Consider the following 17,369-nt stretch of genomic DNA (forward strand, 5'->3'; position numbering starts at 1 on the left):
GAACCACAGATTTATGAACGTGGACGGACACACTCCGAAGGGAGGTGCACGGAGGCGGCACGAAACGCACAGTTCACTGAACTGGATGGCGGGGCCTGGGCTCCAGGGCTGCGACGGGAAGTGGGGCGGAGGGTGTGCACCCCGCAAACAGGCACTGCGAGACCCTGTGTCTAAGAGCGTCCATGAATACCCCTTCTCCTCCGGCCTTCGCTTCACCTCCTCTTTCCCTCCACCCGTTCCTTTCCTTTCCTCTCTCCTTCTCCCTCCGTGTTTTCCCGCCGTTCTCTCACACTTCTCCCCCACCCCACTTCCTCTTCCATTTCATTCCTCTTCCCTTCTCCCAATGTCCCCTCCTCCCCGTATTTTCTCTCCTTCTCCTCACCTCCTTTCCCCTCTTTTCCTCTCCTGAGCTCTCCTCTTCCCACCTCCTCTCTCCCCTCAGCCCTTCACCTCCAATCGCCCCCTTCCCTACCTGTCCTCCCTCTCCCCCTTCTCCTGTCCTGCCCGTCCCCTCCAGCCTTTTTACACTTCCACTCGCCTACCCCACCTTCTTTTTCCCCACTCCTCTCTTTCGCCCCGCCCCTCCTTGCCCATCGGGCCCCACCCCCAGCCGCAGGCCCCGCCCCGCAGGAGGTCACGGGGTCGACAGACGCGCGGCGGCCGTAGCGGCCCCGCCAGTCACGTGGTCACGTGACGCGCTCCAACATGGCGGCGCCGTGGGGCCGCGGCGTAGCTTCCTGACGGGGCGGCGCGGACGGACGCGGCCGGTGCTGGCCGGGACGCCGGGCCCGCAGCCTCTCTCGCCCGCTTGCTCGCGCCGCCCGCCCGCGGGGCTGCCAGCCCCCGCCGGGCCGGGGCCATGCAGGAGAGCCAGACCAAGAGCATGTTCGTGTCCCGGGCCCTGGAGAAGATCCTAGCCGACAAGGAGGTGAAGCGGCCCCAGCACTCCCAGCTGCGCAGGGCCTGCCAGGTGGCGCTCGGTGGGTGAGCCGCTCCGGCCCGGCCCCGCGCCGGCCTCCCCACGCCGGCCGTTACCCCGCCCGGCCTCCTGGCTTCCACCTCCCCCGACCTCGAATCCCACCTTCCTGGCCCTCTTATGATACCCGGGGGAAGCAGATGCCCTGGCAGCTCGGGACTGGCCCAAGGTCACCTAGCAAGTTAGTGACAAGCTGGTACTAGCTCTCCAGCTTCCCAGCCCAGGGCTCTTGCCACGACTCCTTGCCGTCCTGTTTCCTGGTTCCTCCCCCTCACCACCCTCAGAAGCAGAAGCCCTTGCCCCAAGTTTTTTCTTTACTTGCTATCTTCTAGTTAGGGTTCCCCACGTGAGCAGAGCAGGTGGGAAGAGCTGCTCAACTGGTTTAGGGAAACCCCTGAGGCTTGCTTTCGAAGTCCGGGATTGGAGAATGTTTTTCTTTTCATTTGGGGCTCTCCCATAATTCCGTCATATTCTACACTTCCTAGATAGGTGCAAGAGATCTCCTTATTGCGGGCAGTTCACTAAAATAGAGGGTCTGTGAGGGCAAAGAGACTTGTCTGTTTTATTCACTGCTGGACCCCTGCACCTGCAGTAGTGCCTGGCACGTGGTAGGTGTTGATTGAATGGACCCACAGATTGCGGAAAGAGGATGAGAACTCTAACTCATAGCTAGTTAAACCCTTGGTAGTTGATTACAACATCAACATGCTATCTTTTAGTTTTGATCATTGAAATATTTATCAAATGCCCACTGTCTGCTAGGCTCTGTGATGGGCACTGAGGGTACAGTAGGGGACAAGACAGACAAGGTATTTACCCTTGTGGTGATTATACTCTAAAAGGAGAAGCAACAACAAAAAAATAATGAGACGTTTTTGAATACTGATAAATACTTATGTGAAAGTCAAACAGCAAGATGTGATAAAGAGGGCCTGATGACTGCTTTTGATAGGTTGTCAAGAAAGTAATTCTTTCTGAGGAGGTGACATTTGAGCTGAGTCCTGAAAGGCAAGAAGTACCCATCATGTGGAGTTTCTGGAGAAGAGAGTTCAGCGCAGTTAGGATCAATACATTTGCCCAGGGCTAGCTTCAAGCTAATTCACCCCCCCTTCCCATGCCTTTGGTTTGGAATCTGTAAAAAGACTTGTTTTTTCCTAGCAAATTGACTGAGTAAATGGAAAATTTGATTTTTCTGTCAGAGAGTTGCCATAACTTTTCTCACTACATTTGTTATGAGGTATAGTGCTGGAATTCTTTTCTTGAGGCCTAGGGATGAGCTTGTGAACTCTGCATTTCTTGGGGGGAAGGTCCATGGCTTTCATCTGGTTCTCAGAAGGGTCTGAGGCTCCCTCAAGGGTCAAGAACTATTAATGGAGAGGTGGTTGTTGCTTAGATGTTAGTCCTGTGAAATCCAGGATCAATTGGAGGAATTTACTAAGATTTGGATTTGTAAAGCTTTTCTGTTCAGAAAATCAAGGCTAACTGTTGGATATTGTTTTATCAGGAATGCAGGATAAGCACTACAAAGCAGTTTGTTACACAAAAACCCAATACTTATAACTCCATTTTCAAATCTGCCTGGATTCTCGCCTCTCCATATTACTTTAAGAGTATTGTTGCAGAAATTTAAAAATTGTAATCTGACAGAGATGTTTTCATTCCTCCTTCAGAAGACCTGACATAAGATTTTCATCAAACTGTATATCCCATTGTTGGAACCTACTTATAAAATTGTCTTATGGGTCATAAAGGGTCAAAACAGTGAGAGCTTGTTAGATACTTTTGCATCATATCTTTGTTCAGGGGTTCAGGTTTTTCCAACCCAAACTGTGGAATGCATGTTCAATGTTTTAGTAGTGAATTGTAAGAAAGAACTGATATATGGGGCATCTGGTTGGTTAAGTGGCTGCCTTCAGCTCAGGTCCTGGGATTGAGCCCTGTGTCAGGATCCCTGCTCAGCGGGGGAGTCTGCTTCTCCCTCTCCCTCTGACTGCCTCTTCCTGCTCATGCTACTGTCTCTCAAATAAATAAATAAATAAATAAAATCTTAAACAAACAAAGAGCTTTATAAAAAGTAATTTGGCTATAGGTTAAATGAGTAACCAAAAGACAGGGTGTGTTATCATTGCCATCAAATTGGCTAATAGGAACTATTACAAGGGAACCTATGCACAGCGTTAGCTAAACTGGCCGTCTTTTTTAAGAGAGTAATTGTGTCATTGCTGTTAAATAGAAATGGCTATTATTTATAAGCAATAGAAAACCTACATCAAAGTACACGGTGATAGTTCATTCTGCATCCCTTGTGCCCAGAATAGCAGGAACAAGCTTAAGCATGAGCTTGTGTATAAGAAGTGTTGCAGTGTGGCTGGCGTTTTAGAGATTACCACGTGTAGATTGTCATGCATTTTGATAAGAGGAACCGTAAATGACCGCTCAAAGTTGAAATGCTTAGATGATAGAGAGCACTTAGAGGAAGCAGCTGTGATACTGTGGGACAGGATCAGGGATACAGGGACTGCATCGTAAGTACAGAGGTTAGGACTGTGTTCTCTGGACTCGAGACTGCCTGAGTTCAAGTCACTTTGCCTTCCACTTCTTATCTTTGTGGTCTTGGATAGGTATTAATACCTTCCTCATTGACTTATTATAAAGGTGAAGTTAGTTGACATTTCTAAGGAACTTGGCATGTAGTCAGTCGTTGCTCTGTAAAGCCTTGCTGTTGTTTTTTATTATTAGTTTAAGCTGCCACACGTCACAGAAACTGAGCGCTCCAGCTTGGTGTTCTTCACCTGCATGGGTTCCTCAGTTAGGAATGACTTATTGCTCTATGTGGTTTGTAGATGCAATAAATAAGAATGTAATTACACGACTAGGAGGCTCTGTTTATTGGAACGTTAACTTGCTAAGTTCAATGAAAACAGGGCTTGTCCCTTGTAAAAACAGTGGTGATTGGGATGGACAGGTTTGGAGTAATCTCAGTGGTTTATCTGCACTGAATGCCAAATGCGCAGATACAGAATGCCCAGTTAGGAGACTGTGTCCTTCCACCTTTATCTGGAGATATCTAAATAACCTGTAAAAGGATTCATCACCCAGCGATATTGTTGCTCTTTACCTTGTTAACGAAGCTTTGATGTATATTAATAATCTTGAACCTTTTGGCCCTCCATCGGGGCACAGAAAACCTGTGAAAAGCACTAAAACCTCCCTTTCATAACTGTCTTCAGGGCTGTTTTCTCTCATGATCCCTCTTTAAATGATAGTACTTGGAGTTTGGAGACTTGACAAGATAATCTAAAGGTTTTTAAGTTGAGTATGGAAAAATCTGTCCGGAAATCTGGAAAGCGTTAGAACTAAATTGTTCTAACGGTATTCTTTTCATGTATATTTGATAAGAGATCCAATATCATACTTAATAACTTAATCGGTACGGATTGCTAAGCAAGGGCTGAGTGTTCTATAATGAGTAGGTGTCATTCTTAGTCATTATCAAGAAAATAGAAAAATGGTAAACATAATTTATGTTTTCATATGAAACAGTGATTTTAAAAAAAATAGATTTTCTTCAAGCAGTTTTAGGTTCACAGCAGAGTTGCACAGAAGGTACAGAGAATTATCATGTGGCCCTGCCCCCACACATGCACAGACTGTCCCATTCCTGGCATCCCTCACCGGAGTGGAACACTTATTACCATGATGAAGCTACCCTGACACATCATTTATTAACCAATTGAGTCAGTTTTTAAAATCACATGTTATATAATAACTATTGCTCTCTACCATGTACTAAGCTTTTCTATGTTCCAGGCACAATGCCATGTGCTTTACATGCAGTTTAGTTCTTACTATTATTATCCTCATTGAGGCCCAGAGAAGCTGGCCAGCATTACTCAGCCAGTAAGCCATGGATGCAGGACGGAGCCCTGGCGGTCCGGCTCCAGAGCCAGATCTTAAGATCTTAACCATTTACTGTCGTGCTGCACTGCTTCTCCAAATGAAAGTGTATACAGCATACTCGACCGAGTCTTTAAACAGTTGCACTGCAGGAAGGTTTTGAGGTTTCATTAAGTAAAACGTTTGATAAGAAGTGAGACCATATTTTCTGTAGTTGAATTTTGGGGTGTATTTGAAGACTCTAGTCAAGAAGATGACAGCTTTTTTTCCTGCATCTTTTTGCTGCATATGTCTTTGGTTTACTTTAACTTAGGGACTAATGGAAAGAAATAAATGAAGGTAAAAAGCTTATGTCCCCCCCCCCCCCAAATTAAATAAATAAATAAATAAAAAGCTTAAGTCCCATAAGCTTCATTTCAGTTATGAAGTGTTCTGATTTAGGACAACTCTCTTCATTCGCAATAAACTGCCTTTGATTAATTCTAAAACCGGAAACTGCCCCGGTTTCCTGTGATGTTGTATTGGTGTCTGTCTTTGGGTGCCACAGGCAAAGGGGGGACCAAGGCTCAGAGGACATCTTGCCCACATCTGCACAGCCAGATGGGAAAGAGCTCTAACACGTGCTCTGTTCTGAGATAGAAATCGTAAAATCCAGTTTTAGTTTGCTTCTCTGTCTCCTACATGGGATTCAGAGGCATGGGGGTCCTCGGTGATGCCAGCTGGAGCTCTTGAGGTGATGCAGTGAAGGTACAAACCAGCATGGAGTGGTTGAAGCCTGCGTGGGAGGTGGGGAAACAGAGCACAGACAGCTGTTTCCCAGAGTTTGGCCATGGTGTGAAGGGGAGGCTGGTGATGTGGATCCTAGGAGGTTTTTTCCCTCCTTCTTTTAAAGTAGGAAAAACTTGAACTAGTTTAAATGTCACTAGGAAGGAGCCAATTGAGAGAATACATTCATAAGTCTTAGTTGTGTATTAATGTGCAAAAAAAATTTAACATTTATACATCCATATGATAAAAAGTGAATCACTTTGTCCTCCATTTGATGATGATTTTTTTTCTTTAATGTGTTCAAAATAATTATTCTCACCATTAGGAAGAACCTAAGTGCAAAATTTAAAAAATATTTTTAAAAATCCCTAAATTGGGGTGCCTGGGTGGCTCAGTTGGTTGAGCGACTGCCTTCTTTTGGCTCAGGTCATGATCCCGGACTTCTAGGATCGAGTCCCGCATCGGGCTCCAGCTCCTTGGGGAGTCTGCTTCTCCCTCTGACCTTCTCCTCTCTCATGCTCTCTCTCACTCATTCTCTCTCAAATAAATAATATCTTCAAAAAATAAAAATAAAAATCCCTAAATTGTCATGGCAAGTAAAGTAAGCCTTCTGTTGAAATACAGAATAGCCTTTAATTTTAGCAAATTCTGGCATCTTGATTAGACATTTTGTTTACACATGCTCCAGATTAAGGTTTTGTGAAATACCAGGGCTCAGGACCTTGACAGATTCGTTTTTGTTGGAAAGCTTTATGACGATTCTTTAGGAGAGGGTCTTCTGCCTAGAAGCAGCATCTATCTAAAAGTTGGATTTTGATCACTGAAAAGTATTTATTTATTGGTTTGGCAGAAAATTCACTGAGAGCTGAATTGGAAACTTTGCTTCTTGGTTAGTCCTGTGATCCTGGGATGGCAAGTTAGCTTCTTTGAGCCCTGGTTTCCTGAAATGATAAAAGTGGTAATACCGATGTCCCAGGATTATGGTGAAGGGTGCAGTCAAGTCACTGATACCCGGAGCCTGACAGCTGACCTGCTAAAATCCAGAGGCATTGGCGTTACCCTAGTTAGAGGAGAAGGACCTGAATGCTTGCTTCTCTCTGCCTCCTGTATAAGTTGGTTTATGGACATTTTTGCTAATCTCTGACATTTCGACACCGGTGAAGCAAGCAGTTGAATGAATTTAGAGCTCTGTCCTGTACTTGTAAATCTCAGGGGAGACTCTGTAAGCAGTGCTGGGGAAAACAGTAAGACCATTCTTTATGGAAAAGAGCGGACTTGTGAAAACGTGTACTTAATCAGCAAGTACATGGAGTCTCCTGTATAAATAGCTCAGAACTGTATTTAGTTCTCACCAATTTCACCAGGCTTCAGGGGCCTGCCAGGAAAACACTTGACTGTCTTTCCAGCAAGGTTATCTTAGAAAACCTTGACTCCTTCCTAGAGTCTTCCTATAAGAAGCTTCTTTCAGTTTACTGTCTTGGTTGTAAATAAGCCATTTAGCTTTTTTATTAGGTATTTTACTAAGTTTTATAGATTTGTGGGGAGAACGGCCTACTTGTGCTGTTAAATTCTTAAATTTTTCCTTGGTCCCAGGGAGCGGTCAGTGCATATTTGTTATTTATATGGTCCTTTTGTTTGTTGACTAAACAAGGGTGACTTTCACTGAGAAGATATTTATTTGGGTGTCACATTTGGTGTCATGCTATAAGGGAAACAAACAAGGACCCTGTTCTCATGCAGTTTGCACTTAATGGGGAAGAAGCGTATTCAAATGATCACATCCTCTTGAGCATACTAACAACCTAAAAAGTCCTGTGAAGGAGAGAAACCTGGGCCTACAGGGGAGTGAACAAAAGAGTAGGGAAATTTCTTTGAGGAAGTCTTGAGATCCGAATGATAAATAAGAATTAAACAGGTTGGGGTGAGAGGCATTTTGGCAGCATGTGGGAACAGCATGTACAAAGGCCCTGTGGCAGGGAGGCGTGTAACTGTTAAGGAAACTAAAATATCAATTGACAGTTATCTCAGAATAGAAAAGAGTGATTAAAAAAAGAGCACTGGGGGACACCTGGGTGGCTCAGTTGGTTGAGCCTTCGGCTCAGGTCATGATCCCAGCGTCCTGGGATCAAGTCCCACATTGGGCTCCTTACTCAGCAGGGAGCCTGCTTCTCCCTCTGCCTCTGCCTGCCACTCTGTCTGCCTGTGCTCACTCTCTCTGACAAATAAATAAATAAATAAATAAACAAACAACAACAATGGGGCGCCTGGGTAGCTCAGTGGGTTGGGCCTCTGCCTCCGCCTCAGGTCATGATCTCAGGGTCCTGGGATGGAGTCCGCATGGGGCTCTCTGCCTCCTTGTGAGTTCTCTCTCTCTCTGTCAAATAAATTTTAAAAAATTTTTAAAAAAACAACAACAAATGATGAGAGAAACTGAAAGAGGCCGCTGTGTGATTGGAGCATGGTAAATGAGAGGGGAGAGTGTTTGAGAATAAGGTTGGAGGGGTAGCCAGGGCCCACCCCACCATGCAGGACCCCAAGGTTGTCTTGGTGAGGCGTTTCGTTTTCAGATCAAAAGCAGCAAGATAGCACTGAAGAGTTCTGAACAGGGGAGAAGGTGACAGGATAGCCAGGTTTGTATTTTGGAAAGATCACTTGGGCCACTGTGATGAGAATATTTTAGAGAGAGACCAGAGGGATGGCCCCGGGGCAAAGAGGAGGTAGTTACCATCTTCCAGGTGAGAGATGTTAGTGTCTGGACTTGAGTGGTGATGACAGAAGCCAGACAGTGAATGCATTCCCCACCTGTCAGAAGGTGAAACTGGCAAAACCTGTTGATGGGCTGGATAAGAACATTAGGTAAGGAAGAGGATTGGTACTCACCAGCTAGATGGATGGTGGGGCTGTTCTGTAAGGTGGGATTGTGGGGAGACCATCTGGGGAAAGGTGGGGCAGGAGGTTGATCTCAGTTGGGACTTGATGTGTTGAGGCGCCCCTGCCTTTGAGCATCCGGTCGGACAGGTGGCGTCATCAGTGGCTGGAGGTACGACTGATGTTTACAAGGCAGGCCTCGGCTGGAAGTCATGATTTGGGAATGAAGAGAGCCTCGGTGGGAACTGAGGATCAGGTGGCCTAGGGAGAGAGTGGGCAGAGAAGGAGAGGCAGAGGAGGTCTGCCGGGGCCGCAGGAGCCACTGCCTGCCTGGCTGGACAGAGGAGGCAGAGTCTGCAAGGGCAGTAGGAAGGACTTGGGGCAAGAAACAGAGGCCCCGGGCAAATGTGTGGGTATGGTGGCAGAAGTAGAGAACATTTCAAGGCGGGAGAGGCCAGTAAGGTCAAATGCTGCAGGGAGGTCAGATTAGATGGAGAGTAGCAAAATGCCAATCTGATTGAGAGACATGGGGGTCATTTGTGACCTTAACTTGAGCTGCTTTGGGGGTGTGGTGAAGGTGAAAACCAGACCGGAGTGGGCTGAGGCCTGTGTGGGAGGTGAGGGACTAGGCATTGAGTGTGGACTGCTCTTTGCTGAAGTTTGGCTTTAGTGTAAAGGGGAGGAAGAGAGTGGATCTTGAAAAGTTTTTTTTATCTTAGTTTTTCTTTCTTTAGAGGCTGAAACTTGGGAAGGGAGCCAATTAAGTGAGAGGTTAAATAATGCAGGAAAGAGAAAGGACAGTTCATTCATTCAACAAATATTGAGTATCTACTCTGCCTGGGAATTCCTGGGTGATGGAAATTCTGCCGTGAACAGAACAGACAAAAGTCTCTGTTGTCCTGGGGAAGACAGATAACAAATGAGCAAATAATATGTCAAGGGCAGTAAATACTGTGAAGAGAGATTGGAAAAATAAACCAGAGTGAAGTGAAAAAGTAAAGCGTGTGAGGAGATACAGAATTCTGGGGGCCCGGTAGAGATGGCAGTTTTCGGTGGTGAGGGAAGGTGACATTTGAACAGTGAACTGAAGGAAGAAAGGGAGGAAGGGAGCCATGCGGCTCTCTGGGGGGAGGGAGAGCATTCCAGGCAGCAGGAATAGGGATTGCAAAGTCCCTGAAACTGGAACATGCAACCAGCGGGCTGGAGGGCAGGGTGGTGGAAGGTGAGATCAGAGGGATGGCCGGGGGCCAGATCTTACAGACGCTTGGAGCCCAAGGTCAAGATTTTGGATTTTACTCAGTGTGAGATGGGAAGCCAGTGGGAAGTTTTGAGGAAAGGAGCAGGTGTAATCTGATTTATATTATAAGGGTTATGGATCATCTGTTTTGAGCAGATGTGATCTCATTTACATTTGAAGTAAGTCCGTCTGGCTGCTGTGTGAAGAAAGAGGTGGGGTGGGAGGTAGGTGAGAGCTGGAGTAGCGCGGATGGGTAGTGCTGGTGGCGCGGCACGGTGAAAAGTTATCCCATTCTAGATGGAACGGAGAGCATGAAGTTCCCAAGAGGCAGGGATGGAGACTGCAGAAGTGGAGGGATTGGACCCTGTCTTCTGGCAGGAGGGAGTGGGGGCTGGTACAGAACGGGGTCAATTTGTAGGTTCTCTAGTGGTAAGTTGAGGAGGTCTCCTTGTGGCCGCTTCTAATCTGTAAGTGAAATAGGAGATCACCCCATGGGTTGAGTAAAGAAGAGGGGGGATGGCTAGGAAGGAAGGTGGGGGATTTGAGGAGAGCAGAGAAACATGCAGTCGTCTGTGGAGGGCAGAGGAGATGGGCTCACCGGGCATGATTTAGGGTTCTGTTTGTGGTTGGTGATTATGGCTCTCTAGCCCTACCAACTTGCCCTGTTGTCAGAGGTCTGGTTGTTAGGTGGAGACAGGTCGAAAGGAGATGGTAGTATAATCTAAGTTTGGGATTTGGCCAGAAATTAAAGGTCAAAGTCATGGCTATTGATTGCCTGTCATTCTGATAATGGTCATGCCAATGGAACCCACCCTGGAAACTGAAGACTGGGGAAAGCTGACGTGTTGGACTCGTCAAGATCTGACAGGCCAAAGAAAGGCCTTGCTGAGGTCAGTTGAGTAGGACATCTGGAAGGAAAGGAGATTGACAGTATGGAACAGGAAGGAGCTGGAAGTGCCACAGTTACACATAGGGACCAGGTTCCAAGTGTGACCAGCCACGCCAGCCTGGCTTGGAGCAGGCGAGGAGGATGTTGGCAGGGAAGTGAAGGAATTGAGGGTAGCGTTGGTTTGTATAGGAGGCAGGTGTGTAGCAGGTCAGATGTGTGGTGGAGAGTTGAAGGTTTGCAGGGACTTTGGGCAACAGGATCGGTGATGGGATGTTGAGGTTGGTGAAGGTGGCTGTTGGACTCAGCTTGGGCGTGGAGCAGAGGTCAGTGCCAAGTCACGGTGAATGGGGGTCTGACACTAGGGTTCATAGGTAGCAGCGATGCCCAGAAAGTACTTCCTAGGAAGATAGTGCTGCTTTTCAGTGGAAGCTGCCACACCCGACTCCCGTCTCCCTGCTTTCCAGCCTGCTCATTTATGACTGCTGATTGCCCAGCTGGCTATTGGGAGAGCAGTGCCCATTAAAATGTGAAGTGATAAACCAGAGCAGGCGTGCCCTACCATATGCTCCCCTTCCTTCACCCATCCTCCTGCTCTGTCTCCTCACTGAGGGGTTCTGGAGTATTGCTCTGGAGCAGACAGCCTGGGTGTGAATCCTGACTCCGCAGTAGCACTTGGTGGCTATGATGGTGGTCAGGTGACTTCACGTGTGTGTGCCTGGGGTCCTCAGCCATATTACAGTTACAGTACAAGAGTGCTCTGGCCTTCCTGGGTTGTGGTGAGGATCGAGTGGGCACGTGCCCTTCATTTTCTTTTTCTCCTTGGCTCTGCTTGGTTCTGTCTATGGCACTAGAGATTTTGCACTATTTCTGGCTCCTTTTTTAAGAAAAGAGCAAGAGACCTCATTTGTTGGCCACCTGCTATAGGTCAGACCGTGCCTTAGCCAATGGTGAGTTCATGCCGGTGACCTTCCAGAACAGATTATTTTGGAGCTCAGAGGCCAGCACAGACTCTAGTGAAAGCCTCCTTGCTTCAGATACAGTGAACATCTCAACTCTGACAGAGTAACCATGGCTGGAAGGAAACCTTACGTTGGAGTTTGAGCAGCAGCTCCCTTTTGGCGTGGCACAAGGTGACATGATCTTAATCACGGAGCATGGCCTTGATACTATGGATGTAGATTTCTACAGGCTTGGCTGTCAGCCTCCTGGGCCCTTCCCACAGCCTGGGGGCCTCCGCTAGAGGAAGCCGCAGCTACTTCCTTAGTGGATTCTTGTCCCAAGGAACTATGCCACAGAGCTCTCTTTAACAGACCCCATGTGTCACAGCCCTGGTGGTCCACGAGCAAAACACTCGATATCAATCATCCGGGTGTTTCTTATGCGTGTAGTGAGAAGACATTGGAGGTTTGGCCTGAAGGTTAGAAATTGCCACCTCTAGTGAGTCTATCTGGTTCAGTGTTCACTTCCTAGCTTGGTCTAAAACAGGAGTTCTCCAAGAAAAGGAAATTTGTAATTACCAAACTGTGTTGCTGGGATAACGAATGCCATATCCAAACCACTGGTTCTCCACAGACTATGAAAAGGCTGCCCTTTTGGAGATATCTAAATACATCGCATACAGTGCAGACTTATTTCAGTGGCGCTTTGAGAATATGTTGAGCCCAGTGTGCAGGAGTACATCTGATGGAGGGGTGGGGAGGCTTCTCTCTGTATCTGGATGGAGTGTTCTCTTGTTTCCAGGGCACAGAACCTTGTTCCCCTGGAAATGAGACCAAATCTTTGAGGTTGTGATTTGTGAATAATGACACTTCATTTCTATAACCTTTACTGGGTAGTTGTTATAATCTCCGTGGTAAAAAATTTTTAATTAATTCATAAAAATTACATATGCTTTAGCACAACAGTATGAGTGCAGTCAGTATACTGAGCTGTACATTTAAAAAATGGTTAAGATGGTAGAGTTTTAGGTGTTACCTAATTAAAATTAAAAATTTTAAATAAAGGGGCACCTGGGTGGCTTAGTGGGTTAAAGCCTTTGCCTTTGGCTCAGGTCATGATCCCAGGGTCCTGAGATCGAGCCCCGTATCAGGCTCTCTGCTCACTGGGGAGTCTGCTTCCTTTCCTCTCTCTCTCTCCCTCCCTGCCTCTCTGCCTACTTGTGATCTCTATCTGTCAAATAAATAAAATCTTTTTAAACATTTTTTAATTAAATTAAAAAAAAATTTTTAGGTTAAAAAAACCTTGTCTATAAAAATAACAAAGTATATATGCTTATCATGGAAAATGTGAAAAAAGAAAAAATAGTCATTTTCTTAACACAGATTTTTGTTCTGTTTGTTGCCAATCTTCTGTACATATTTTTACACAGTTGAAATGTTATTCCATGACCATAATAGTGTGGTAGCTATCATTAACATATATTTTACAGAATGGGGAAATAGTTAGAACATTGGACTATGGGGCCAAAATGCCTGGGTTCAAATTCTGGTTCCCTAGTTCCTGATACATCACACGAGGCAAGTCACCTGACCTTTCTTTGCTATAACTTCTCATCTAAATCAGTGATTCTCAGCTGGGGCAGTTTTGCCCCAGGAGACTATCAGCCATGTCTAGAGACATTTTTGGTTTTCCAGACTGCAGGAGGTTGCTCCTGGCACCCGGTTTGGTAGAAGACAGGGATGTTGCTGAACATTCTACAGAGCACAGGACTGCCCCATGGGTCACCTGTTCCCTGGGGTCGCCATGTCAGTAGTGTCTCGGTTGAGAGGTCCTGCTCATTTTAAGATGGAGGTAAATACCACCCACCTCACAGGATTGTTTGGAGAGTTAAGTAAATAAAAGTATGTAAAGTACTTAGAGCAATACCTAACACAGAGTAACTTCTATGTCCGTGTTAGCTATTATTACTGTCACTTTTTATTATTTCATATCAGCATTTCATTCTTTAAAAGCTCATAAACATTCTTTTTAATATTTTCTAAGTATCTTTCAGTAAAGTTTTCTTTCATATAAATGTTACATGCTCCTAACATGGCTTTCTTTCTTCCCCATCAGATGAAATTAAAGCAGAAATAGAAAAGCAGAGGTAAGTAAGCTCTTCTCCTTGCTGAAATATGGTATTAAGGGAGTAGGTAGTGGCCGTGGGGACCCCTTTCTGTGCATGTTCTCTCATATTTCATAGCTCCCAGGTGGCACACACTCTCCTAGCACAGTGCCAGCACAGGGCAGGACTCTGGATGTGTTTGAACAGATGCTAGGTTAGTAGGTTACCAACCCAATAACTGCACATTTTCAGGAAAGGATAAAGTAGATCAAGTTCATGCTGCTGTAGCTTTTCTTGACAGGCGAGGCAAAACCCTTGGCCTGTATGTCCTGCTTCCTTGGGCAGGAAGACAGCTTGCCCTGGAAGTGGCTGCCCCTCGTCTTCATAGTTAAAAAGCCAGTTGGTCGTGTTTCAGAACATGGCTGATGTCAGCATTCAGTCCAGGATGCTGTCGACATAGCTCGCTAATCAGAGACCTTGCTTTTGCCTGTGACACTTTGGGCATTTGTCCTAACACATGTGTTTCCGTTTCTCACCCTGCAGACGCAGTTTAGGGGCACTGGGAAGTGGGATGGGAAGTTAGAGGTATAGGAAAAGCAGATTTTTTGTTTTTTTTTTTCACTTCCCCTCTCTGGCCCTCTTCTGCTTTTTCCCTAGGCTTGGCGCTGCCGCACCACCAAAGGCGAACTTCATTGAAGCTGACAAGTATTTCCTTCCGTTTGAGCTAGCTTGCCAGTCCAAGTCCCCACGGGTGGTCAGCACGTCCCTCGACTGCTTGCAGGTACCGTGTTGAAACTTGGTGGTGTAAAGAGGGTTTTCTCCAAGCCACTGGCGGTCCTTGCAGAGGATTGTGCCTCCAGGCTGATGGAGGAGGGAGCGTGTTCTTTTTGGAAGTTTCATGAGGGAGGGAAGGGTAAGGGGTCCGACCTCCTCAGCCAGAACAAGAATGTGTTCCCCTGGAAGTACTTTGTTGTACTCTCTTATGTATGTTTTTCTAACTGAAACCTTAGAATTAGTTGGAAATGGGGGTACACGTGGGCATGTGCAATATTTCTATGCCACCTCTTTCTTGATGGTACTAAAGTTCAGAATATCAAATAGAGAAATAGACATAATCACTATTCATCATTTGTGGTAATATTCTCTAAAGACCTTGTGAATGTGGAATAAGCATATACTGAACCATTGTTCCCACAGGAAATACAGGATAAGGTGCCTGTGAGCCTCTGGTGTCAGCATGTTCATCAGCTGATCAATATATAAAGCAATACATAACTTTGTTCTTTGTGTGTTTCTGTTTAAAGACTCCTTCTTTACTATATCTTAATGATTCACTAACACCTACAGTCAGCAGCAGTGTTACAGGTGCCTGAACAAAGCTCGCCTAACATGTAATTTCTCTGTAAAGGCATATCATTGCCTTCTTGCTCTTAGGGACAGTACACAGCACTTCAGCATGGTGCTTAGGGACCATTTTAAATGGCAAAAAAAATCACCAAACAATGAAATGGACAAAAAAGCAAAGAATTAAAAAAAATTAAAAGTGGCAGGAAATAGGCTACAGAAAAGATACTGCTCCCAGTAGAAGAGCTGAAAGCAGAAGATAGAGTGTCTCATTGTTTGACCTCGGCTGAGAATGTGTGCATCAAGTGATTTGATTTTTTTTCACTGCTCTGCGTGTGTCCACACATGATTGCGAAAGTGCCGCAAGTATTGACTTGGCGCTTACAAATAAATTTTAGTTGAATGGGTACATTTGCAAATACAGGATCTGGGAATGATAAGGATCGACTATGTGAGAGCCACAGTGACTTTGTGATAAGTTACCTTTGATTGATGAGGAAGCAACTAGAGAAGTTAAGATGACTTGTCCAGTAATAATGCAGATATGAAAGACAAAAACAGGGCTACAACTTGGGTTTCTTAATTCCTGGTCCAACATTCTTATATATTTTTTTAAGATCTACTCCTGAGGTTTCTGGTTACCTCACTTTTATCCTTAACCGCAGCAGGAAACCTACACATCAGTGGAAAAAGCTTGATAAATTTACCAGTACTTTCTAGAACAGGCATAGTGAATAGGTTCTATATTATGTTTGCTCAGAAGCTGGGTTGAAAAGCTATCTGGGGACGTCTGGGTGGCTCAGTCTGTTAGGCATCTTCCTTCGGCTCTGGTCATGATCCCGGGGTCCTGGGATCAAGTCCCGCATCAGGCTCCTTGAGCCCTTGCTCAGCAGGAAGCCTGTTTCTCCCTGTGCCTCTGCCCTTCCCCCTGCTTGTGTGGCATGCACACTCTCTCTTTATAAAAATGGATAAATAAAATCTTAAAAAAAAGAAAAGAAAAGCTATTTGAAGTGTCATCTGGGTTTCTTGAGGAAGTACAGTGATCGATTGCTGATGTCTGCTGAGGCACAGGCTGCCAAGTGGCGGTGGGCATGCCACGTTTTTGGCATCTCCAGTCTAATATTTACTCTATTAATCTTGCTCCTTTGATATATCTGTACTTGAAAGTTGGTGACAGTTTCTTCACAGAAGCAGTTCTTCCAAATGAAAAGCTATTTTCTCATTCAATATAATTCTGTACAGATTGTCCTATGTGAAACATATAATGAGCCAAGAATTCTTAAATGGCAGGCCCAAGTCCTCCTTCCATCCTAAAATATTTGTTGCTGTGAAATTTTCTGAGGAAATTTGGCATAAGTTTAAATTTAGTTGTTTTCTTCTCATGTTACAGTCTAGTTCTGAAGCTGGGGCTGACAGTTAACATTACCGATGTACTAAGAACAGTGGCTGTTGAGTCCCTGGCCTGTGCTGGGCCCTGTGCTCAATGCTCTGTCCATAGCATCATGTTTAATCTTCCCAGCAACACTGACTTAACTCTCATCCTCATTTTGAAATTGAGAATTCCAAATAAAGAATAAAGTGACCAGCCCTACCAAGCTCCCCCTGCCCAGGAAGTGGTCTAATGGGGTGAGTATCTAGAACTCGGCCAACACCGTCTGAATTCTCAACCAGGGCTTGTTCAACTACATTTATAAGCCAAATCTGGCCTGCCACCTGTTTTTGTAAGTAAAGTTTTTTTGGAAACTAATCAGGCTAATATAACCGAATACCACAGACTAGGTGGCTTAAGCAAGAGATATTTATTTCCCTCAGTTCTGAGGGCTGGAGAGGGCAAGATCAGGGTGCTAGCTTATTCATTTCCTGGTAAGAGCGCTCTTCCTGGTTTGTAGACGGTTGAGTGTTGTCAGCTGTGTCCTCACATTGCAGAGAGAACACACTAGATCTACCTTCTCTTCTTCTAGGGCACTGATCCCATCATGAAGACCCACCTTTGTGATCTTAACCTAAACCCAATCACCTCCCAAAGGCCTTGCCTCCTAATACCATCTCATTGGGAGCCAGGCTTCAACACAGGAACAGGGGGACACAAACACTTCAGTGCATAGCAACAGCTGTGCCCATTGTTTATTATCTCTGGCTGTTCTCCCTCTACTACGGCTGAGTTGAGTTATTGGAACAGAGACCAGAAAGCCTAAAAATTTGGTTCTTTACAGAAAAAGGGTTGCTGACCACTACTCTTAACTGCTACTCTGTGGTTCTGGCCCTTTGATTAAAAATGTGCTGTTGATATTTTATGTTCTATATTTTCCTGGAAATAGTCTGTTTTTGGAACTCTGGAACAGAAATA

The 17,369-nt window shown here is 45.5% G+C and overlaps 1 protein-coding gene across 2 annotated transcripts in view; it reads left to right on the forward strand.

Annotated features, from left to right (window-relative positions):
- Positions 1-644: 644 nt before the first annotated feature.
- ARFGEF2 (ARF guanine nucleotide exchange factor 2) overlaps positions 645-17,369 on the forward strand; it is a 100,657-nt gene continuing 83,932 nt past the window's right edge. The window contains exons 1-3 of one of the 2 annotated variants that reach the window (XM_082744783.1): positions 645-980; positions 13,690-13,720; positions 14,336-14,459. In XM_082744783.1, coding sequence (XP_082600909.1) covers positions 860-980; positions 13,690-13,720; positions 14,336-14,459 — 276 coding nt within the window. In that variant the 5' untranslated portion in view covers positions 645-859. The remainder of the gene's footprint in view (positions 981-13,689; positions 13,721-14,335; positions 14,460-17,369) is intronic. The other variant, XR_014315368.1, reaches the window with a different exon arrangement.

The sequence above is a fragment of the Mustela nivalis genome (assembly GCF_964662115.1).
Source record: "Mustela nivalis genome assembly, chromosome: 8".
Taxonomy (NCBI): domain Eukaryota; kingdom Metazoa; phylum Chordata; class Mammalia; order Carnivora; family Mustelidae; genus Mustela; species Mustela nivalis.